We start from the raw sequence: 26185 nt of genomic DNA, 5'->3' as shown, positions 1-26185 counted from the left end.
GGTACGGATACAGCTTTAGAACAAAGTCTTACAGTATTAGTAAACATGTGATCAATACATCCAATGGGTACGGATACAGCTTTAGAACAAAGTCTTACAGTATCAGTAAACATGTGATCGATACATGTGGATGACCTTGTTCCTGTAGTGTTTGTAAACACCCTGGTAGGTTGATTAATAACCTGAACCAGATTACAGGCTCTGGTTACAGGCACTGGTTACAGTGAGAAGCTTCCTCTTGAGCAGACAGCTTGATGAAAACCAGTCAATATTCAGGTCCCCAAGAAAGTAGACCTCTCTGTTTACATCACAGACACTATCAAGCATTTCACACATACTATTTAGATACGGACTGATTTCACGTTGAATTCAAGTTCGTTGACAACTCAACCAACTAAAGTAATCCTTCTCACCCCCCCCCTTAAAAGATTTAGATGCACTATTGTAAAGTGGCTGTTCCACTGGATGTCATAAGGTGAATGCACCAATTTGTAAGTCGCTCTGGATAAGAGCGTCTGCTAAATGACTTAAATGTAAATGTAATGTACATGTTGAACTGACGTCTGTGCCCAGTGGGTAGTAGACTATCCATTGAACTTTCGTAACCTCGGATATAAGAAATCAGTGAGAGCCAGAGTAACTAACAACTGTTTAAAAATGTTTTAAAAACAGCATGAAGTGGAGAAATCAGCATGTCGCTGTTTTGGCAACTAGGTGTGTGGTCTTACTGGCCTGCAGTGTGCTCTGTCTCACATTTTAGTGGAAAGCTATTCGGTGTTTGCTTTGCATCTAGAACATGTAGGCTACACTTTGAAGAATTCAGCGCAAGTTCCAGAGATAGGTGCAATATAACCTCATCAACTCACTGCTAGATGGGAGTCCATCTCAAATGTCCTGCTTTTCCCAACATGAAGTCATGATATGGGCTGAATCTAGTCGTTGATCCCTGGTCAAAAGGCTTGATTCTGTCGACGTATTCGAGGCCAAGGCACGGTCCGTTCAGATCAAAATGGTCACCCGGAGAGTGAAGGACACTGACACTTCCAATGGAGGCGGTCAGCATTTTGAAACTATTTCAACTCATAAACGTAATAGTTTAAAACCTGGACGTTTTAAAAATGTCATTTTATGAAGCATGTTTTTACCTTGTTTACAAAGTAGCCAAAAAAAACGACCACGGAAATGTCGAGGGAATTATTTTATAAACGCTTAATATGGCAGCACTTAACCAGCATGGCTACCACAGCATTCTGCTGCGATACGCCATCCCATCTGGATTTTATTGTCCAGTAGCCAAAAGGCATAATCCTAGTCATATTAGGAATAGGATTAGTAACCTGTTGATGCATCTTCAGATCTTCCCTCTTTCTTCATTTCTCATGGAAATGTTCATCTCGGTCTCATGAAACCGCTAGCTGTGAGGTGCGCTTTTGAGAAAGGTGTTTTCCCCTCGTAGCCTACAGCCATTCACTCGTAGTCTACAGCCATTCACTACAGCCATTCACTCGTAGTCCTACAGCCATTCACTACAGCCATTCACTCGTAGTCTACAGCCATTCACTCGTAGCCTACAGCCATTCACTCGTAGCCTACAGCCATTCACTACAGCCATTCACTCGTAGTCTACAGCCATTCACTACAGCCATTCACTCGTAGCCTACAGCCATTCACTACAGCCATTCACTCGTAGCCTACAGCCATTCACTCGTAGTCTACAGCCATTCACTCGTAGCCTACAGCCATTCACTCGTAGTCTACAGCCATTCACTCGTAGTCTACAGCCATTCACTCGTAGTCTACAGCCATTCACTCGTAGCCTACAGCCATTCACTCGTAGCCTACAGCCATTCACTCGTAGTCTACAGCCATTCACTCGTAGCCTACAGCCATTCACTACAGCCATTCACTCGTAGCCTACAGCCATTCACTCGTAGTCTACAGCCATTCACTACAGCCATTCATCCAGCCATCCACTCGTAGCCTACAGCCATTCACTACAGCCATTCACTCGTAGCCTACAGCCATTCACTACAGTAGTCTACAGCCATTCACTCAGCCATCCACTAGTCTAGCCTACAGCCATCCACTCGTCAGTCTACAGCCATTCACTCGTAGCCTACAGCCATTCACTACAGTAGCCTACAGCCATCCACTCGTAGCCTACAGCCATTCATAGCCTACAGCCATCACTCGTAGCCTACAGCCATTCACTCGTAGTCTACAGCCATTCACTCGTAGTCTACAGCCATTCACTCGTAGTCTACAGCCATTCACTCGTAGCCTACAGCCATTCACTCGTAGTCTACAGCCATTCACTCGTAGTCTACAGCCATTCACTCGTAGTCTACAGCCATTCACTCGTAGCCTACAGCCATTCACTCGTAGTCTACAGCCATTCACTCGTAGCCTACAGCCATTCACTCGTAGTCTACAGCCATTCACTACAGCCATTCACTCGTAGTCTACAGCCATTCACTCGTAGCCTACAGCCATTCACTCGTAGTCTACAGCCATTCACTCGTAGTCTACAGCCATTCACTCGTAGCCTACAGCCATTCACTCGTAGCCTACAGCCATTCACTCGTAGTCTACAGCCATTCACTACAGCCATTCAGTCTACAGCCATTCACTCGTACTACCATTCACTCGTAGTCTACAGCCATTCACTCGTAGTCTACAGCCATGTAGCACAGCCATTTCTTCTAATAAATCAATCACAGCCATTCACTGTATCAGCCATTCATTTGAGCCATTGCTTTACAAAATTCACAGTCACAGCCATTCACTCGTATATACACACATATATATACAGCCATATACATATATACATATGTATCGTAGCCTATGTACAGTGTGTGCCTACAGTACAGCCATTCACTGTGTGTGCGCCATTGCACGTGTGCCATTCGTGCGTAGCCTACAGCCATTCACTACAGCCATTCAGTGAGTCTACAGTCCCAGCCAACTGTTACAGCCATTTTGAACTGTCCTACAGCCATTCATATTTTATAAAGACATAAAAAGTATTGTAATTGTAAAGTTGCAATATTTTACAGGCTACCAAGTGTAACAGTATAACTAGTTAGACCATTCACCCTACAGCCATTCACCAGGGACCCTCTGCACACATCACAGCCAACTGAGCCATTCCCACTACAGCCAGCACTCGTAGCCTACAGCCATTCAACTCCACATTCACTACAGCCATTCCTTGCAGAGCCATTCAGGGGAACTAGCCATTCACTCAGCCTACAGGTCTCAGAGCAAGTAGACAGCCATTCACTCGTAGTTGAAACGCTATTTAGCCGCACCGTCTAACTAAGCAACAGCCATTGTAGCCAACACATTCGTTACACTACAGCCCCCTTTTGACCTCATCCATTTCCGCAGCAGCCAGTGATCCGGGTCAACAGCATTCAATGTAACAGTATAACTTTAGAGCCATCCTCTTGCAGCCATTCACCCGGGCGTGAACCACCCTCTGCACACAGCCCACTCAGCCATTGCGTAGTCTACAGCCATTCACTCATAGTCTACAACAGTCACCCTAAATCAATCATAGCAAACTGTATCAACATCGCTAAAAAAACAACACACATGTGTGTGCCCTTGCAGAGCGTGTGCGGGGAACTACTACTGTTTGTTTTCAAGGTCTCAGAGCATATTTTATAAAGTCAAAAGTATTGTAAATGTAAACGCAATATTTACAGGCTAACACTGCTAACTATAGCTAGCCATTTCACATCCGTCAACAACCAGCACCACCGCTAACTGCAGAGCTAGGGGAACCATTTCACATCCGTTACACCAGCACCACCGCTAACTAGCTAGCCATTTCACATCCGTTACACCAGCACCACCGCTAACTAGCTAGCCATTTCACATCCGTTACACCAGCACCACCGCTAACTAGCTAGCCATTTCACATCCGTTACACGAGGACGGCCAACCATCCTCCAGGAGAGCCTTAAAGGGCCAGTGTTGTAATTAGAGACAGGATTGAATATGCAAAGGACCCAGGACCTCCACATCCGGTTTCTTCATCTGCAGGCCCCACGAAGCCCTTTTGTGGGGAAAAACTTGTTCTGATTGGCTGGGCCTGACTCCCCAGTAGGTGGGCCTGGTGGTCCATGGGGGCATGGCTGCACCCCTGCCCAGTCATGTGAAATCCGTAGATTAGAATTGATTTAAATTGACTGATTTCCTTGAACTGTAACTCCGTAAAATCTTAATATCTAAATGTCTTATATATTAGGTATCCGATTACAGAGCAGAGACATATTCTGGACTAAAACACTATATAAACACTGTTTATAGGTCTGCATGGAGAATCATTTACATTAAACAACTTCATAAAGAGTAGGTAACTTGCCTGCTCCATCCCGTGCCGATGCCCACATCCATGTTGTGCTTTTCTATATGTTGTGGTTCCCTGTCTGTCCTTCTCCATGGTCAGCTCTTAGTCTCTAGCTCTGCCTCTTTCCCTCAGCTTCTGTTTCGCTGTCTGAGTGATGGTCCTGCGCGTTGCTGTCTGAGTGATGGTCCTGCGCGTCCCTGACGTTACGTTGCTACTGGGTTATTATTACTGAACATACCAGACCAGACAGACAGCGGGAGGTTTCAGGCATTGGAGATCACCATCATGTCTAATGGACATTATGTAGAAAGTGGGGGTGTCCAAACTGTCCAACCTGAACAATCCCTCCTCTCCCCCTCTGTCTGTCTCGGTCTTGTCCTTGGCAACTATATGCTAGCTAGAGCCGCAGACCATATGTTTAACACACCTGCACACAAGACACCACACACACACCGAACTCTCAGTCCTGCCTATTACTTAATCTACTCGAGGACATTGCCAACAGCTCTTCCTTTCCTACTGTTGGTTCCCAGTCAGACAGGACTCCTAGCTAATAAAAAGGGGATTGAGGTGGAATTAAACCTTAGTTTCCATGAGCCTCCTAGCCTGGTTCCAGATCAGTTTGTGCTGGCTACAAGCCTACAGTGCATTCCTATACCCATCTAGTCATCCTAAAAATACTCCTTCTGTCTCTTAGATGGCTGAGTAGGTCTTCTGGTTCCCCTGGACTCTGTGATCCCCTAGTGACTGGAGGTGTAGGAGCAGAGAACAGGCTATGTATAGAGGAACATTAAAACCACTTAGAGTGGCACCACTAATACCACCATCTGACAGAACCGGACAGGACAGGACAGGAGGTGTAATCCATAGACCAGGGGTAGTCAACTACGATTTTAAAAAAGGGTCGGGTCACACATACGGTGCATTCGAAAAGTATTCAGACCCCTTGACATTTTCCACACTTTGTTACGTTACAGATTTATAGTTGAGAACACCTTTATTTAACCAGGTAGGCTAGTTGAGAACACCTTTATTTAACCAGGTAGGCTAGTTGAGAACACCTTTATTTAACCAGGTAGGCCAGTTGAGAACACCTTTAATTAACCAGGTAGGCCAGTTGAGAACACCTTTATTTAACCAGGTAGGCTAGTTGAGAACACCTTTATTTAACCAGGTAGGCCAGTTGAGAACACCTTTATTTAACCAGGTAGGCCAGTTGAGAACACCTTTATTTAACCAGGTAGGCCAGTTGAGAAACACCAGGTTTGAGAACACCTTTATTTAACCAGGTAGGCCAGTTGAGAACACCTTTATTTAACCAGGTAGGCCAGTTGAGAACACCTTTAATTAACCAGGTAGGCCAGTTGAGAACACCTTTAATTAACCAGGTAGGCCAGTTGAGAACACCTTTATTTAACCAGGTAGGCCAGTTGAGAACACCTTTATTTAACCAGGTAGGCCAGTTGAGAACACCTTTATTTAACCAGGTAGGCCAGTTGAGAACACCTTTATTTAACCAGGTAGGCCAGTTGAGAACACCTTTAATTAACCAGGTAGGCCAGTTCTCATTTACAAATGCGACCTGGCCAAGATAAAGCACAGCAGTGCGACACAAACAACAACAGAGTTACACATAAACAAACGTAAAGTCAATAACACAACGCAGGAGTGGGTATGACGCTACAAGCTTGGCATATGTGAATTTGGGGTGTTTCTCCCATTCTTCTCTGTAGATCCTATCAAGGTCTGTCAGGTTGGATTTGGAGCATTGCTGCACAGCTATTTTCAGTTCTCTCCAGATATGTTAGATCGGGTTCAAGTCTGGGCTCTGGCTGGGCCACTCGAGGACATTCAGAGATTGTCCCGAAGCCACTCTTGCGTTGTCTTGGCTGTGTGCTTAGGGTCATTGTCATGTTGAAAGGTGAACCTTCGCATCCAGGACCTCTATACCAGGCGGTGTCAGAGGAAGGCCCTAAAAATGATCAAAGACTCCAGCCACCCTAGTCATAGTCACACTGCCTGGTATAGAGGTCCTGGATGGCAGGAAGCTTGGCCCCGGTGATGTACTGGGACGTATGCACCACCCTCTGAGGTGTCTTGTGGTCGGACGCCGAGTAGTTGCCATACCAGGCAGTAATGCAACCAGTCAGGATGTTCTCGATGGTGCAGCTGTAAAACCTTTCGAGGATCTAAGGAGCCATGCCAAATCTTTTCAGTCTCCTGGGGAGGAATAGGTTCTCGTGCCATCTTCACAGCTGTCTTGGGGTGCTTGGACCATGTTAGTTTGTTGGTGATGTGAACGCCAAGGAACTTGAAGCTCTGAACCTGCTCCACTACAGCACTGTCGATGAGAATTGGGGTGTGCTCGGTCCTCCTTTTCCTGTAGCCCACAATCATCTCCTTTGTCTTGATCATGTTGAGGGAGAGGTAGTTGTCCTTGCACCATACGGTCAGGTCTCTTACCTCCTCCCTATAGGCTGTCTCATCGTTATCGATGATCAGGCCTACCACTGTTGTGTCATCAGCAAACTTAATGATGGTGTTGGAGTTGTGCCTGGCCGTGCAGTCATGAGTGAACAGGGAGTACAGGAAGGGACTGAGCACGCACCCCTGAGTGGCTCCCGTTTTGAGGATGAGCATGGCGGATGTGTTATTACCTACCCTTACCACCTGGGGGCAGCCCGTAGGAAATCCAGGATCCAATTGCAGAGGGAGGTTTTTAGTCCCAGGGTCCTTAGCTTAGTGATGAGCTTTGAGGGCACTATGGTGTTGAACGCTGAGCTGTAGTCAATGAATAGCATTCTCACATAAGTGTTCCTTTTGTCCAGGTGGGAAAGGGCAGTGTGGAGTGCAATAAAGATTGCATAATCTGTGGATCTGTTGGTGCGGTATGCAAATTGGAGTGGGTCAAGGGTTTCTGGGATAATGGTGTTGATGTGAGCCATGACGGCTGCGGAGAGCATGATCACACAAACGTCCGGAACAGCTGATGCTCTCATGCATGTTTCAGTGTTACTTATCTCGAAGCGAGCATAGAAGTGATTTAGCTTGTCTGATAGGCTTGAGTCACTGGGCAGCTCTCAGCTGTGCTTCCCTTTATAGTCTGTAACAGTTGCAAGCCCTGACGCATCCGACGAGCGTCGGAGCCTGTGTAGTACGATTCGATCTTCGTCCTGTATTGATGCTTTGCCTGTTCATGGTTCGTCAGAGAGCATAGCGGGATTTCTTACAACCTTCCGGGTTAGAGTCCAGCTCCTTGAAAGCGGCAGCTCTACCCTTTAGTTCAGTGCGAATACTGCCTGTAATCCATGGCTTCTGGTTGGGGTATGTAAGTACAGTCACTGTAGGGACGATGTCATCGATGCACTTATTGATCACAGTGCAATCTGTTTTGTCACCAAAGCCCCATATACTACCCACCATTGCGACCTGTACGCTCTCGTTGGCTGGCCCTCGCTTCATACTCGTCGCCAAACCCACTGGCTCCATGTCATCTACAAGACCCTGCTAGGTAAAGTCCCCCCTTATCTCAGCTCGCTGGTCACCATAGCATCTCCCACCTGTAGCACACGCTCCAGCAGGTATATCTCTCTAGTCACCCCCAAAACCAATTCTTTCTTTGGCCGCCTCTCCTTCCAGTTCTCTGCTGCCAATGACTGGAACGAACTACAAAGATCTCTGAAACTGGAAACACTTATCTCCCTCACTAGCTTTAAGCACCAACTGTCAGAGCATTTTACAGATTACTGCACCTGTACATAGCCCACCTATAATTTAGCCCAAACAACTACCTCTTTCCCAACTGTATTTAATTAATTTATTTATTTTGCTCCTTTGCACCCCATTATTTTTATTTCTACTTTGCACATTCTTCCATTGCAAATCTACCATTCCAGTGTTTTACTTGCTATATTGTATTTACTTTGCCACCATGGCCTTTGCCTTTACCTCCCTTATCTCACCTCATTTGCTCACATCGTATATAGACTTGTTTATACTGTATTATTGACTGTATGTTTGTTTTACTCCATGTGTAACTCTGTGTCGTTGTATGTGTCGAAATGCTTTGCTTTATCTTGGCCAGGTTGCAATTGTAAATGAGAACTTGTTCTCAACTTGCCTACCTGGTTAAATAAAGGTGAAATAAAAAATAAAAAATGTTTTTTGATGACTGACGTGGTGTTCTCCTCAATGCCATCGGAAGAATCCCGGAAACATACTCCAGTCCGTGCTAGCAAAACAGTCCTGTAGTTTACCATCTGCTTCATCTGACCATTTGTTTATAGGCCGAGTCACTGGTGCTTCCTGCTGTAATTTTTTGCTTGTAAGCAGGAATCAGGAGGATATAAATATGGTCAGATTTGCCAAATGGCGGGCGAAGGAGAGATGTTTACACTTCTGTGTGTGTGGTGAGTTTTTTTCCCCCATATGGTTGCACATTTAACATGCTGATAGAAATGAGGTAAAACTGATTTAAGCTTCCCTGCATTAAGGGCTTGTAAGTAAGCATTTAATATTCTTTTTGATTTGATCTGATTTGACTGATAGTCAAACACTGTGAGCACAGCACTGCAGCATGACTCAGTACTGCTGGCAATGACAGAAATAGAGAAGGTACTTACTGTTCCAGATTAAACAATGTTATCAACAGAGTTGCTGTTTGATTTTAGTGTTGAATTTAGATCCACGAGGCACCAGAACAGTTTCTGTCATAAGATCAACAGCGATAAAGCCTAGATAGTAAGTAAGCATTCAAGTTCGTTCTATGGCTATTTGCTAATAGCTTATCTTCTATCTCAAACATGTTAAATGAATATCTGAGCTTGACCTTGACGTAAACAAAGTATGCCATAAAATGCTATCACAAAATAAAATGGCTTTGAATGTTTGACTAATGTAGAACATTGTTTTTCCTAAGAGGTAGTCTTTCATGACTGCCTATTACCTAAGTGATATGACTGCCTATTACCTAAGTGATATGACTGCCTATTACCTAAGTGATATGACTGCCTATTACCTAAGTGATATGACTGCCTATTAACTAAGTGATATGACTGCCTATTATCTAAGTGATATGACTGCCTATTAACTAAGTGATATGACTGCCTATTAACTAAGTGATATGACTGCCTATTACCTAAGTGATATGACTGCCTATTAACTAAGTGATATGACTGCCTATTACCTAAGTGATATGACTGCCTATTAACTAAGTGATATGACTGCCTATTACCTAAGTGATATGACTGCCTATTAACTAAGTGATATGACTGCCTATTAACTAAGTTATATGACTGCCTATTACCTAAGTGATATGATTGCCTATTACCTAAGTGATATGACTGCCTATTAACTAAGTGATATGACTGCCTATTACCTAAGTGATATGACTGCCTATTAACTAAGTGATATGACTGCCTATTACCTAAGTGATATGACTGCCTATTAACTAAGTGATATGACTGCCTATTACCTAAGTGATATGACTGCCTATTAACTAAGTGATATGACTGCCTATTACCTAAGTGATATGACTGCCTATTACCTAAGTGATATGACTGCCTATTAACTAAGTGATATGACTGCCTATTAACTAAGTGATATGACTGCCTATTAACTAAGTGATATGACTGCCTATTACCTAAGTGATATGACTGCCTATTAACTAAGTTATATGACTGCCTATTACCTAAGTGATATGACTGCCTATTAACTAAGTGATATGACTGCCTATTACCTAAGTGATATGACTGCCTATTAACTAAGTGATATGACTGCCTATTACCTAAGTGATATGACTGCCTATTAACTAAGTGATATGACTGCCTATTACCTAAGTGATATGACTGCCTATTAACTAAGTGATATGACTGCCTATTACCTAAGTGATAACATCAAAGGTAAACGCTTTTATAAATGTATTGTAATGATGACTCCATTCTCAGCCACATTCCTCCCAGGAGGTATACTGTTGTGTTACTAGTGGGTAGATTGAAGAGGAGGAAGTAGGCACAGCCAGTCACCTACTCATTTAAGGGTTTTTCTTTATTTTTACTATTTTCTACATTGTAGAATAATAGTGAAGATATCAAAACCATGAAATAACACACATGGAATCATGTAGTAACCAAAAAAAGTGTTAAACAAATCAAAAGATATTTGAGATTCTTCAAAGTAGCCACCCTTTGCCTTGATGACAGCCTTGATGACACACTCTCAGGCCGATAACTACACTCCCAACTTACATAACTGTCCAGGGTGCAGCCATTTGGTATGGAGAGAGGTCCTGGTTGAGACTTGGGGTAAATAAATCTCTTCTATTTGAAATGTGTTTGTTTGGTTTTAGAAAACCATAATAAAGCTATGTATTTTCCCCCAAAATACCGCTTCCCACTCATGGAAAAGAAAAGCATATTTTTGGTAAATACTTTTTAGATTTTATCTATGTTTAGTGTTTACATAATCTTCTTCACTATTTTAACCCTGTAAATTCATCTTCTTACTCAAGACTTTAACACCATTACATGTGGCACAGTTTGACAACAGTCAAGAGCCCTGGTTCACAGCCTCTCTCATGAATTCATAACACAGATTTATTTTCCTAAGACTCAGACCACATTCCTCCACTGTTTAAACACCAGGACCCGTAATCACAGCGTTTCTCAGAGTAGGAGTGCTGATCTAGGATCAGATCTGTTCATATTAATTATTATCTTAAAGGGAAAACTTATCTGATATCAGCAGACTTAGCTATGTCTGTTCTGAGATGAATTAATCTCCAGAACCCAGAATTCTAAATATAGCGTGCGCTGGCCAGTTTACCGTTCATACTAATGTAACGGATGTGAAACGGCTAGCTTAGTTAGCGGTGCGCGCTAAATAGCGTTTCAATCGGTGACGTCACTTGCTCTGAGACCTTGAAGTAGTAGTTCCCCTTTGCTCTGCAAGGGCCGCGGCTTTTGTGGAGCGATGGGTAACGATGCTTCGGAGGGTGACTGTTGTTGATGTGTGCAAAGGGTCCCTGGTTCGCGCCCGGGTATGGGCGAGGGGACGGTCTAAAGTTATACTGTTACACTAACAGTCTTTCACAGGAGGCATACCAAATGGCATCTTATTCCCTTTAAAGTCCACTACTTTAAACCATGGCCCATATGGGCTATTTGGGGAATAGGGTGCCATTCAGGACACAAACAAACAAAGAGTAGGACAGATCCAATTTGAGTTGACTAAGCCCTGGATGCTTCAACAGAGAGGTCTGTCCCGTCCACACTCTGGGGTTAGCATACAAATCAAAGGGGTAGTGCACCAGTTAAATCAGTTTTGCAATGGACATCCCTTCATGATGTTGGTTAGATCATATCAAGTTTCCATCTGTAGTAGCCTACTTTTATCCCCTGACTATACTGGATCTGTCTTTACTGAAACATACTCTTGCTTCTACACCTGCATTGCTTGCTGTTTGGGGTTTTAGGCACTTTGAGATATCAGCTGATGTACGAAGGGCTATATAAATAACATTTGATTGATTGATTGATTGAGGATTAGCAAAATTATGTATTAGTGTCTGTTGGGGTTAAGATCAGGACTCTGTGAAGGCCAGTCAAGTTCTTCCACACCGATCTCGGGGGGGAAAAAAAAAATCTGTATGGACCTCGGTTTGTGCACGGGGGCATTGTCATGCTGAAACAGGAAAGGGCTTTCCCCAAACTGTTGCCACAAAGTTGGAAGCACAGGATCGTCTAGAATGTCATTGTACGCTGTAGTGTTAAGATTTCCCTTCACTGGAACTAAGGGGCCCAAACCATGACAAAAACAGCCCCAGACCATTACTCCTCCTCCACCAAACCTTACAGTTGACACGATGCATTGGGGCAGGTAGCGTTCTCCTAGCATCCGCCAAACCCAGATTTGTCCGTCAGACTGGTGAAGAGTGATTCATCGCTCCAGAGTCCAATGGCGGCGAGTTTTACACCACTCCAACCGATGCTTGACATTGCACATAGTGATCTTAGGCTTGTGTGCGGCTACTCGGCCATGGAAAACTATTTCACAAAGTTCCCAACAAACCGTTATTGCGCTGACGTTGCTTCCAGAGGCAGTTTGGAACTCGGTAGTGAATGTTGCAACCGAGGACAGATGATTTATACGCTCTACGCGCTTTAGCGCTCTGCGGTCCCGTTCTGCGAGCTTGTGTGGCCTACCACTTCGTGGCTGAGCCGTTGTTGCTCCTAGACGTTTCCACTTCACAATAACAGCACTTACAGTTGACCGGGGCAGCTCTAGAAGGGCAGACATTTGATGGATGGACTTGTTGGAAAGGTGGCATACTATGACGACGGTGCCACGTTGAAAGTCATTGAGCTCTTCAGTAAGGCCATTCTACTGCCAATGTTTGTCTATGGAGATTGTATGGCTGTGAGCGTGATTTTATACACTTGTCAGCAACAGGTGTGGCTGAAATAGCTGAATCCACTCATTTGAAGGGGTGTCCACACAGTTTTGTATATATAGTATATTCAAGGAAGATGGTCATTATAATAAACATACAGGTAAATGCTAAAATTCAAGGACGGACATAAAGGTTCTTAACAGGGCATTGGGCCTTCACTTGCCAGAACAGCTTCAATGCACCTTGCCATAGATTCTAGACATGTCTGGACCTCTATTGGAGGGATGTGACACCATTCTTCCACGATAAATTCCATCCTTTTGGTGTTTTTTTGTTTATAGTGGTGGAAAACGCTGCCTCAAAAGGCGCCACTCCTGAATCTCCCATAAATATTAAATTGGGTTGAGATTTGGTGACTGAGACCGCCATGGAGTATGGTTCACCTATTTTCATTATCATCAAACCAGTCAGTGATCACTCGTGCCCTGTGGATGGGGGCATGGTCATCCTATAGCAATGGCGCAGAAGACATGGATGTCGATTAAGGCAGACCCCGCACGCACCTCTCTGATTCAGAGGGGTTGGGCTAGCATTTATGACCCTTAGGCCGGGTGTGTATTACACAACGTTCAAAATCCAAACTGGTTCTCGCTGAACCTCTCACATTAAACGACCGTATTTCCAGTCGTTTTTTTGTTGTTGTCTTGCAAGTGTAGTGGTACGCACACTAATAAATCCGAGTGTCCGCTACATGATTTTGGCCACGATCTAGCTGTCCCAGACAAGTTTTTGAGATCGGAGAAAAAAATACCCACGCTATTGCCGACTCTGGGCGCACGGCAGTCACCGACGCTCGTTTAATTTGAGCGGATCAAACACGCAATCTGAGGACTACCGATCTCATTTTTGTGCAGTCCCAGATGTCCCGATATTTTCTCAGCACAAAATCTGCAAAGCTCTTGTAGTGTGAGACGCGCAACGACAAGTTTAAAGAACAGTGATCAGCAATAGCCAATGAGAGCTCCCCAGAGAAGAAACCAGCGAGATGATGACGTTGTTTCGCATCACCCAGAATGTGTTGACTCTAGCAGGAGGGATGACTACTACTACTGTAGTATGACCTTGTACTTACTTACCTTTAACCGAAGCCAAGATGTCAGGAAGTTACAGCTCTGAAGTTCACAAGCAATGTTTTTCCATTCAAAATGTTGGCTAGATACTTCAACTCTGTATGGCAAGCGTGACTGTCTGATTTAACGTTCACGCGTCTTCTTTTGAGTCACAGCTCGTAGCTACGTTAAATATAATCACATTGAATAATCTTGTAGTGTTCCTTACAAACTAAAAAATACTGATGTTTTGAAACTGCTGTAAAAGTGCAGTAAATGCAGTCAACTGTGTTACTTTATTGCCGAATAGCGGCCGTGTAGTGCACTGTAACTGCAGAACCACTGCAGAATTACTTCAGTAAAACAACAAGTGTCATTTTGGACGCAGTGTTTACATCATACTGCAGACATACTGCACTTTAACTGCAATATTTTAAGAGTTGTGGGGTTGTAAGGGTTGTGACCACCATCTGTGGTTGAGTGTGCGCACCACTACGTTGGGAACACGAAGAGAAAACACTACAGGAAAGAAAGACGGTCGTTCAATGTGAGCGGCTCAGCGATGTTAGGATTTTGAAAGTCATGATGTCCCCCAGGCTTAAACGATGTGGCACAGACAGGGGTCACACATTACAAGGTTCTTCACTTGGTCTAGAGGATTCTCTCGATACAACGTTGTCTAACGAAAATAATAATGTGATTAGATTTAACGCCGCTATAAAAAAGGGAGCTGGCCTCATAAACGTTCTCCGTCAGACATTCACACTTCCCATACAGAGTTCAAATATCTAGAACAACATTTTGAATTGAATAACATTGCTTGTGAACTTCAGAGCTGTAACGACTTGACACTTTGGTTTTGGTTAAAGGCAAGTACAAACGTAAACTAATAGCTTGAAAGTCTTCACATTCTGGGTGACGCGAAAAAACATCAGCATCTCACTGGCTTCTTTGGCGAGCCCTTATTGTCTATTGCTGATCTCCGTTCTCAAAATGTGTCATTAGACATCTCACATTACAAGAGCATTGCAGATCCTGCGCGAATAAAATCAAAAAAATGTTTTTCAAATATCGGGACGTCTGGGACTGCTCAAAGACGAGATCGGTAGCCCCTCTGATTGCGTCTCTTGAACCGCTCACATTCAAACGAGCGTCGATGACGGCAGCGCATGGGGATTTTAGTTTCCGGTCTCAAAAACTTGTCTGGAAGAGCTAGATCGGGGCCAAATTCGTGTAGTGTACACCCGGCTTAAGCATGATGGGGTGTTCACTCAGGAACAACACCTGTGTGGAAGCACCTGCCTTCGATATATTTTGTATTCCTCCTCATTTACTCAAGTGTTTACATTATTTTGGCCAGTTACACTTGTAGAATATATTCCAACGGGCATTGTGAAGGTGCTTCTGGCTCGTTATGGCCCAGCGCCCCATTAAGACACGTTTCCTTTATTTTGACAGTTACCTGTATATTATAAGAAAAAGGGTCCTGCTCTAAATGTAGAATTTCTCAATAAATAAATGAAACCTTTATCATTGGGTAACATAAGGTTTAACACATATTTGGTATGATTGAAATGTTCTATTTTAGAAGGTCAGACATGCAATAGGATGTTTCTTCTCGTGAGTATGCTATAGCAGACAGATCCTGCACCCATCGCTCCATCCCGTATATATGCCGTTTCCACAACAGTATCCTAGGCCTACGGTAGTGAATGATGATGATGCTGATGGTGATGATGACTGTGCTTTGCTTCTTACCTTCTTGATGGGTTTGAGAGTTGGCACAGCAGTAAATGCTGCGGACTGCAATTCACCCACGTTCATGTTCATGTCGCTGTTCTTGCTAACGGTCATCGCAGAATATTTTTCCGCGACGTTCTCGGTCTCTTTGACATATTTAGTAGCCTGTTTCACCGCCTCCAATTTACCGTCCACGACCGCGTCTGTCATCTTCGCATTCAAGTGCTTCCGACCTCTTGGGATATAATTTTGATGATGTCAGACTTAGTAGCAACTGTGTAGGCTAGGATCTCTCTCTCTCTGCTGTCACGCACCTCTCTCGTCTTCTTGTGAGCTTTTCTGTTTCGTGTTTGTAATTTCCGAACCGAAACCGCCTGCTGTCAACCGCAAAAGATAAAGACGGACCTTGTAGCACTAGCCTGACTATTATAGACAGTGTGTGGGCAGTGTTGAATGAGAACTCTATTTTTCTTGCGGTCGTGACTTCGGTCTTCGGCCGGTTAACCAGTCGGTTGCCAAGTCACAAGCTCAGCATCCGAAGTGGGCGTTTTGTTGGATAAATCACCTGAACGAGGGGCAGGGTAGTGGGAGGCTTTCATCCAATGGTGACAAGGGACTGCTTCTGTGCCCAATGAGAACTGGATTTGACCCATCTCACTTCTGGTACAGTTTGATAGCGTCATGACCACTGTAAACCCACCATAGTAATACAAATTTGAACAAAATGTCCTGTCATCAAACTGTACTGATGGTCAAAATCAAGAGATGCACCATATGACTACAATTTAATTTGTAAAAAAAAAAAAAATAGTTCACTCAAATAATTTGTTAAGCACAAAAAAATGGCTCTATCATCCCTGAAAGACTATACCAGAAGAATATAACGTAGTCATTGATTGAGGAGATTAATAGCAGGGATTTTCTTGATGGAGAAATCGTACACTGAAGGTCATGAAATCAGAGGGTGTTATCATTGGCCTATATTAATAACTAATTATGAACTAACTACTTATGAACAAATTATATTCTTAGAACAATTGATAGGAATTTCAGAATTAAGAGTTTTTACGGACCCATTTACAGCGTCATACAATCTCTGATTGAGACAGATGCAGAAACCACTGTTACAGATACTTTCACAGGTAAAATCTTCAGAGGATGACCTTCACAATAATGTGTATATAATGTATGGAACGTGTCTCTCGGGGAATGTGTGTGTTCCCCCCAATGGGGGGTTCTGTCTCACTGTGAAGGTAATGAAAGACCCTGGAGGTTTCTGTCTCACTGTGAAGGTAATGAAAGACCCTGGGGGTTTCTGTCTCACTGTGAAGGCACTGAGAGACCCTGTTAATGTGAAGGTAATACCTGGGGGTTTCTGTCTCACCTCCAGGGCCTCTCATTACCTTCACAGTGAGACAGAAAACCCCAGGGTCTCTCAGTGCCTTCACAGTGAGACAGAAAACCCCAGGGTCTCTCATTACCTTCACAGTGAGACAGAAAACCCCAGGGTCTCTCAGTGCCTTCACAGTGAGACAGAAAACCCCAGGGTCTCCCAGTGCCTTCACAGTGAGACAAAAAAACAGGGTCTTATTACCTTCACAGTGAGACAGAAACCACCAGGGTCAAAAATAAAAAATAGTAAAAATAAAGAAAACCCCTTGAATGAGTAGGTGTGTCCAAACTTTGGACTGGTTCTGTATATACTGTATATATATTTTGGCATGGATCCTGGGTATGGTCACAGAATCTGCGTGGTGGTGGTACTGCATACCAAATACATTCACCACTAGGCTCTCTCATTACCTTCACAGTGAGACAGAAACCCCCAGGCTTTCTCATTACCTTCACAGTGAGACAGAAACCCCCAGAATCTAGAATCTGAACTCACTCTAAAACCTGTTGAACGCGAAATTGAGGGAGAGCTCAGTTTGTTGTTTGGAAAGTTTGTTATTTTGGAAAGTTTTGAAATTCTATTGAACAAGTTTGGTTACTATCTAGCTACCTTCCTTTTGAGTTAGGATTCAGCGACGCAGTTGGCATCAGTTGCTGGGACCCCTACTATCTGTCCAGGGATCCTGCCGACCAAGGCCGGGTTTGAGAAGCTGTTTGGCTAGAGTAGCAGCTAGAGTAGCTACTAGCTAGCTGCCTATCAAGATAGCTGGGTTTTCTTGAGGTCTTGAACGTGTGAGGTTAGCCATTACGGCTGGGACCTCGGATTATCTGGGGCTTGTGGCTGTCTAGACCCCTGCTGTTTGTTGTTGTTTTTAAATCTTCCCTGTCTGGAACCGCAAGGAGTAACAGCGTAACCTACTGTTGTTGGGATTACAAAGACCCAAGCCGGTGGGAGAACCGTTGAGGACAGTAGTGTCTCTCTATCACAGGTGAAGGATCTTTTAAATGAACAAAAAAAGAGCTCTACCAGCAGTTGTTACGACAACAAGAAAATAGCTTCAAGTGTTTTATCCAAATGCTGGTGGAGTCAACTAATAAAAGAATGGACGACGTAACCAGAGAGGTCCAGGACCTGAAGAACAGCTTTCAGTTCTCCCAGGGTCAGCTCGATGAGTTTAAACAGGAGAATGGCAAGATGACAGAAATGTGTAAGTCATCGAGAGAGGACATCAGTTCTGCATGTGAGTCCATGATAACAATGAATGAGAAATCTGATTATCCCGCGGGAGAATCTAAGTGGAATAACATGGTTGTGGACGGAATTGCAGAATAGCCCAATGAGACTGAGGACAGAGTGAGGGAAATGATCTCGGAGGAACTGAAGATCAATCAAATCAAATCAAATTTTATTTATATAGCCCTTCGTACATCAGCTGATATCTCAAAGTGCTGTACAGAAACCCAGCCTAAAACCCCAAACAGCAAGCAATGCAGGTGTAGAAGCACGGTGGCTAGGAAAAACTCCCTAGAAAGGCCAAAACCTAGGAAGAAACCTAGAGAGGAACCAAGCTATGTGGGGTGGCCAGTCCTCTTCTGGCTGTGCCGGGTGGAGATTATAACAGAACATGGCCAAGATGTTCAAATGTTCATAAATGACCAGCATGGTCGAATAATAACAAGGCAGAACAGTTGAAACTGGAGCAGCAGCACAGTCAGGCGGACTGGGGACAGCAAGGAGTCATCATGTCAGGTCGTCCTGGGGCACGGTCCTTGGGCTCAGGTCCTCAGAGAGAGAGAGAGAAAGAAAGAGAGAATTAGAGAGAGCATATGTGGGGTGGCCAGTCCTCTTCTGGCTGTGCCGGGTGGAGATTATAACAGAACATGGCCAAGATCTTCAAATGTTCATAAATTGCCAGCATGGTCGAATAATAACAAGGCAGAACAGTTGAAACTGGAGCAGCAGCACAGTCAGGTGGACTGGGGACAGCAAGGAGTCATCATGTCAGGTCGTCCTGGGGCACGGTCCTTGGGCTCAGGTCCTCAGAGAGAGAGAGAAAGAAAGAGAGAATTAGAGAGAGCATATGTGGGGTGGCCAGTCCTCTTCTGGCTGTGCCGGGTGGAGATTATAACAGAACATGGCCAAGATCTTCAAATGTTCATAAATGACCAGCATGGTCAAATAATAGTAAGGCAGAACAGTTGAAACTGGAGCAGCAGCATGGCCAGGTGGACTGGGGACAGCAAGGAGTCATCATGTCAGGTAGTCCTGGGGCATGGTCCTAGGGCTCAGGTCAGTTGAAACTGGAGCAGCAGCATGGCCAGGTGGACTGGGGACAGCAAGGAGTCATCATGTCAGGTAGTCCTGCGGCATGGTCCTAGGGCTCAGGTCCTCCGAGAGAGAGAAAGAAAGAAGGAGAGAATTAGAGAACGCACACTTAGATTCACACAGGACACCGAATAGGACAGGAGAAGTACTCCAGATATAACAAACTGACCCTAGCCCCCTGACACAAACTACTGCAGCATAAATACTGGAGGCTGAGACAGGAGGGGTCAGGAGACACTGTGGCCCCATCCGAGAACACCCCCGGACAGGGCCAAACAGGAAGGATATTACCCCACCCACTTTGCCAAAGCACAGCCCCCACACCACAAGAGGGATATCTTCAACCACCAACTTACCATCCTGAGACAAGGCTGAGTATAGCCCACAAAGATCTCCGCCACGGCACAACCCAAGGGGGGGGGGGCGCCAACCCAGACAGGATGACCACAACAGTGAATCAACCCACTCAGGTGACGCACCCCCTGCAGGGACGGCATGAGAGAGCCCCAGTAAGCCAGTGACTCAGCCCCTGTAATAGGGTTAGAGGCAGAGAATCCCAGTGGAAAGAGGGGAACTGGCCAGGCAGAGACAGCAAGGGCGGTTCGTTGTTCCAGAGCCTTTCCGTTCACCTTCCCACTCCTGGGCCAGACTACACTCAATCATATGACCCACTGAAGAGATGAGTCTTCAGTAAAGACTTAAAGATTGAGACCGAGTTTGCGTCTCTGACATGGGTAGGCAGACCGTTCCATAAAAATGGAGCTCTATAGGAGAAAGCCCTGCCTCCAGCTGTTTGCTTAGAAATTCTAGGGACAATTAGGAGGCCTGCGTCTTGTGACCGTAGCGTACGTGTAGGTATGTACGGCAGGACCAAATCAGAGAGATAGGTAGGAGCAAGCCCATGTAATGCTTTGTAGGTTAGCAGTAAAACCTTGAAATCAGCCCTTGCTTTGACAGGAAGCCAGTGTAGAGAGGCTAGCACTGGAATAATATGATCACATTTTTTGGTTCTAGTCAGGATTCTAGCAGCCGTATTTAGCACTAACTGAAGTTTATTTAGTGCTTTATCCGGGTAGCCGGAAAGTAGAGCATTGCAGTAGTCTAACCTAGAAGTGACAAAAGCATGGATTAATTTTTCTGCATCATTTTTGGACAGAAAGTTTCTGATTTTTGCAATATTACGTAGATGGAAAAAAGCTGTCCTCTAAATGGTCTTGATATGTTCTTCAAAAGAGAGATCAGGGTCCAGAGTAACGCCGAGGTCCTTCACAGTTTTATTTGAGACGACTGTACAACCATTAAGATTAATTGTCAGATTCAACAGAAGATCTCTTTGTTTCTTGGGACCTAGAACAAGCATCTCTGTTTTGTCCGAGTTTAATAGTAGAAAGTTTGCAGCCATCCACTTCCTTATGTCTGAAACACATGCTTGGACCACAGGAAGATGGACCACAGGAAGATCGAGGTGGAAGCGCGCCCACAGGATTGGAAAACCCACCACTGGTCCAGGTGACAGGCCCAGGTGACAGGCCCAGGCCCCATAGTGGTCAAGTTCCTGAGATTCAAGGAAAAGGTAGGTGTTCTTTTAGGGTTGTTGCTACAGGAAACCAAGTGCTAAAAGTCAGTATCTAAATAATGTGTGAAATGCTTGATAGTGTCTGTGATGTAAACAGAGAGGTCTACTTTCTTGGGGACCTGAATATTGACTGGTTTTCATCAAGCTGTCTGCTCAAGAGGAAGCTTCTCACTGTAACCAGTGCCTGTAACCAGAGCCTGTAATCTGGTTCAGGTTATTAATCAACCTACCAGGGTGTTTACAAACACTACAGGAACAAGGTCATCCACATGTATCGATCACATGTTTACTAATACTGTAAGACTTTGTTCTTTGTATCCTACCCATTGGATGTATTGATCACATGTTTACTGATACTGTAAGACTTTGTTCTAAAGCTGTATCCGTACCCATTGTATTGATGTATTGATCACATGTTTACTAATACTGTAAGACTTTGTTCTAAAGCTGTATCCGTACCCATTGGATGTATTGATCACATGTTTACATGTTTACATTGGATGTATTGATCACATGTTTACTAATACTGTAAGACTTTGTTTTGTATTCTAAAGCTGTTCTAAAGCTGTATCCCATACCCATTGGATGTATTGATCACATGTTTACTGATACTGTAAGACTTTGTTCTAAAGCTGTATCCGTACCCATTGGATGTATTGATCACATGTTTACTAATACTGTAAGACTTTGTTCTAAAGCTGTATCCGTACCCATTGGATGTATTGATCACATGTTTACTAATACTGTAAGACTTTGTTCTAAAGCTGTATCCGTACCCATTGGATGTATTGATCACATGTTTACTGATACTGTAAGACTTTGTTCTAAAGCTGTATCCGTACCCATTGGATGTATTGAATACTGTAAGACTTGTTCTAAATCTGTATCCATACTTTGTTCTAAAGCTGTATCCGTACCCATTGGATGTATTGATCACATGTTTACTGATACTGTAAGACTTTGTTCTAAATCTGTATCCATACCCATTGGATGTATTGATCACAATGTAGTGGCTATAAGGAAAGCCAAAGTTCCAAAAGCTGGGCCTTAAATAGTGTATAAGAAATCTTACAAAATATTTAGCTGTGACTCTTATGTGGATGATGTAAAACATATTTGTTGTTCTGATGTGATTAATAAGGAGCATCCAGACTTTACACTTGAATTTATGAAATTGCTTCTTCAAATTATTGATAAACATGCACCTGTTAAGAAACGGACTGTTAGAATTGTCAAGGCTTTATGGATTGATGAGGAATTGAAAAACTGTATGGTTGAAAGAGACGGGGCAAAAGGACTGGCTAATAAGTCTGTCTGCACATCTGACTTACTGCAAATTGAGAAAAAATATTATTATTGATCAGTATGACAACCTCCTGGCATTGACGACTACTGAGGATGGTAGCTGACTCTATAGCCACTCCTATATTTAATTTGAGCCTCGAGGAAAGTCCTTGTCCTCAGGCCTGGAGGGAAGCCAGTCATTCCGCTACCCAAGAGTGATAAAACGGCCTTTACTGGTTCTGACAACACAAATAAATTATTGTTTGAAAGAAGTTAATAATAAGATGATTGTGGGAGCTGTACTGTTAGATTTCAATGCAGCCTTTGATGTTATTGACCATAACTTTTTGTTGAGAAAACTTTTTGTGTTATGGCTTTTCAACCTCTGCCATATCGTGGATTCAGAGCCCTCTATCTAATAGAACTCAGAAGGTTATCTTCAATGGAAGCTTCTCTAACGACAGACATGTACAGTGTGGTGTACCACAGGGCAGCTCTCTAGGTCCTATACTCATTTCTATATTTACCAATGACATGCCACTGGCATTAAACAAAGCATGTGTGTCCATGTATGCTAATGATTTAAACCATATACGCATCAGCAACCTCAGCTAATGAAGTCACAGAAACCCTTAAAGAGTTGCAGTCTGTTTTGGAAAATTGGTGGCCAGTAGAAAAACTAAGAGCATTGTATTTGGTATAAATCATTCACTAAGTTCTATACCTTAGCTGAATCTGGTAATGACTGGTGTGGCTTTTGAACAAGTTGAGGAGACTAAATTACTTGGTGTCACCTTGGATTGTAAACTGTCAGGGTCAAAAAATATAGATTCAATGGTTGTAAAGATGAGAGGTCTGTCTGTAGTAAAGAGATGAGGAGAGGTCTGTCTGTAATAAAGAGATGAGGAGAGGTCTAGCCGTAATATGGGGCGGCAGCGTAGCCTAGTGGTTAGAGCATTGGACTAGTAACCAGAAGGTTGCGAGTTCAAACCCCTGAGCTGACAAGGTACAAATCTGTCGTTCTGCCCCTGAACAGGCAGTTCCCAGGCCGTCATTGAAAATAAGAATATGTTCTTAACTGACTTGCCTGGTTAAATAAAGGTTAAAAAAAATATATACATATATAAAGAGATGCTCTGCTCTTTTGACACCACACTCCACAAAGCAAGTCCTGCAGGCTCTAGTTTTATCTTATCTTGATTATTGTCCAGTCGTGTGGTCCAGTGCTGCAAGGAAAGTCCTAGTTAACATGCAGCCCAGAACAGAGCGGCACGTTTTGCTCTTCATTGTTATCATAGGGTTAATATTAATACTATACATGCCAGTCTCTCTTGGCTAAGAGTTGAGGAAAGACTGACTGCATCACTTCTGGTTTTTATGAGAAACATTATTTTGGAAATTCCAAATGGTTGCATGTTCCACTTACACACCCACTTACCACACCAGACATGCCACCAGGGGTCTTTTCACAGCCCCCGAGGTCCAGAACAAAATCGAGGAAACATAATAATAATATATGCCATTTAGCAGACGCTTTTATCCAAAGCGACTTACAGTCATGTGTGCATACATTCTACGTATGGGTGGTCCCGGGAATCGAACCCACTACCCTGGCGTTACAAGCGCCATGCTCTACCAACTGTGCTACAGAAGGACATACAGTATTATACAGAGCCATGAGTGCATGGAACTCCCTTCCATCCTATATAAACACAAGTGAACAGCAAACCTGGTTTCAAAAAACAAATAATGTGACAAACGTGTTGCGTGTATGTACTGACATACTTGTTGCGTGTATGTACTGACATACTTGTTGCGTGTATGTACTGACATACTTGTTGCGTGTATGTACTGACATACTTGTTGCGTGTATGTACTGACATACTTGTTGCGTGTATGTACTGACATACTTGTTGCGTGTATGTACTGACAAACTTGTTGCGTGTATGTACTGACATACTTGTTGCGTGTATGTACTGACATACTTGTTGCGTGTATGTACTGACATACTTGTTGCGTGTATGTACGTGTATGTACTGACATACTTGTTGCGTGTATGTACTGACATACTTGTTGCGTGTATGTACTGACATACTTGTTGCGTGTATGTACTGACATACTTGTTGCGTGTATGTACTGACATACGTGTTGCGTGTATGTACTGACATACTTGTTGCGTGTATGTACTGACATACTTGTTGCGTGTATGTACTGACATACTTGTTGCGTGTATGTACTGACATACTTGTTGCGTGTATGTACTGACATACTTGTTGCGTGTATGTACTGACATACTTGTTGCGTGTATGTACTGACATACTTGTTGCGTGTATGTACTGACATACTTGTTGCGTGTATGTACTGACATACTTGTTGCGTGTATGTACTGACATACGTGTTGCGTGTATGTACTGACATACTTGTTGCGTGTATGTACTGACATACTTGTTGCATGTATGTACTGACATACTTGTTGCGTGTATGTACTGACATACATGTGAAACTGATAGATGCACACACTAAATTTTAATGTTTAACAAGCTGTTGCCATTGGTATCGGCTCATGGGGATCCTAATGAAAACAATATGAACACACACAATGAATATATATATATATATATATACATAGTGGGGCAAAAAAGTATTGTCAGCCACCAATTGTGCAAGTTCTCCCACTTAAAAAGATGAGAGGCCTGTAATTTTCATCATAGGTACACTTCAACTATGAACTTGTTATACTCATAAAAAGTTCAAACTGGTGCCATTAATACAGGTAACGAGTGGAGGACAGAGGAGCCTCTTAAAGAAGTTACAGGTCTGTGAGAGCCAGAAATCTTGCTTATTTGTTGGCGACCAAATACTTATTTTCCACCATAATTTGCAAATAAATTCATTAAAAATCCTACAAATGTGATTTTCTGGAAAATAAATTCTCATTGTGTCTGTCATAGTTGAAGTGTACCTATGATGAAAATTAAAGGCCTCTCTCATCTTTTTAAGTGGGAGAACTTGCACAATTGGTGGCTGACTAAATACTTTTTTGCCCCAACTGTGTATACACACACACACACACACACACACACACACAAAATACAATCAATGAAACACAGAACTATAAAAAAGACAAAGTGAACCTAATACAATTTAATTAACAGATTAATACACAAGAGTTCAGTCAAACAATGTTGTAAACCACAGAAAATAAATGTATGGTCCTTCAGAATCAGAAGAATATAAAATGTACTTTTCAAATAAAGATCCACGTAGAGTTAAACAGACAAAGTACACGGATAGTCAGACATCAATGCAACATACATGTGCTGTCTATCTCACAACAAACATCTAGTTTTTATCACGACGGGTGTATAAAACAGATTCCCTGTACAAACAACTGGGGGACTGGATATTGAAAACCCTTCTGAAAAGTTGTGTTGGGATCAATTCCATTTCAATTCAGGAAGTAAAATGAAATTCCAATTCTCCTCTGTTTTTCTATGAGAAGTGCTTCCAAAAACATTCTTTACGAATATCCATTTTCATTTAGTCTGTCAATATCTCACTTGAGAATCCCTATGGACCAAGGCTTCTATAACGTTGCCTGTTTCGACAAACAAGATGCATAACTACCATCATTTTTTTTTGACTCTGACAGCTGAATTTGTAAACAGTCTTTGCTTCAGTAAAACACACACAACAAAATAAAGACCAACAAAATGTATTCTGCAACTAAACGAGGCATGGCCTTATATGGGCGAGGGGTAATTTTGGGTAGTATTAAGATTTTCACAATGTCAGCTTTTCTGTACCATACTGGGTATTACTGGAAATGCACATAATGGGCACAATTAAAATGATAATATTTTTTTATATAATATATATATAACTATATACAGTGGGGCAAAAAAGTATTTAGTCAGCCACCAATTGTGCAAGTTCTTCCACTTAAAAAGATGAGAGGCCTGTAATTTTTTTTTATCATAGGTACACTTCAACTATGACAGACAAAATGAGA

At 43.1% G+C, this 26185-nt stretch overlaps 2 protein-coding genes across 11 annotated transcripts in view; both read right to left on the bottom strand.

Annotated features, from left to right (window-relative positions):
* The window catches only part of LOC118380973 (S-adenosylhomocysteine hydrolase-like protein 1), a 65807-nt gene extending 49672 nt beyond the window's left edge, over window positions 1-16135 (bottom strand). The window contains exon 1 of one of the 2 annotated variants that reach the window (XM_052481457.1): window positions 15614-16135. In XM_052481457.1, the coding sequence (XP_052337417.1) occupies window positions 15614-15805 (192 nt within the window). In that variant the 5' untranslated portion in view covers window positions 15806-16135. The remainder of the gene's footprint in view (window positions 1-15613) is intronic. The other variant, XM_052481456.1, reaches the window with a different exon arrangement.
* Window positions 16136-25302: 9167 nt separating this feature from the next.
* Window positions 25303-26185, bottom strand: part of LOC118373563 (nuclear transcription factor Y subunit alpha-like) — an 18133-nt gene continuing 17250 nt past the window's right edge. For all 9 annotated transcript variants that reach the window (XM_035759732.2, XM_035759735.2, XM_052481454.1 and 6 more), the window contains one exon: window positions 25303-26185. This exon is cut by the window's right edge and continues 2015 nt beyond it. The gene's annotated coding sequence lies outside the window, so the exon portion shown is untranslated.

Source organism: Oncorhynchus keta, chromosome 27 (assembly GCF_023373465.1).
Source record: "Oncorhynchus keta strain PuntledgeMale-10-30-2019 chromosome 27, Oket_V2, whole genome shotgun sequence".
Classification (NCBI taxonomy): Eukaryota; Metazoa; Chordata; class Actinopteri; order Salmoniformes; family Salmonidae; genus Oncorhynchus; species Oncorhynchus keta.
Note: the sequence above shows the minus strand (reverse complement) of the source record. Positions and strands in the feature narration are given on the sequence as shown.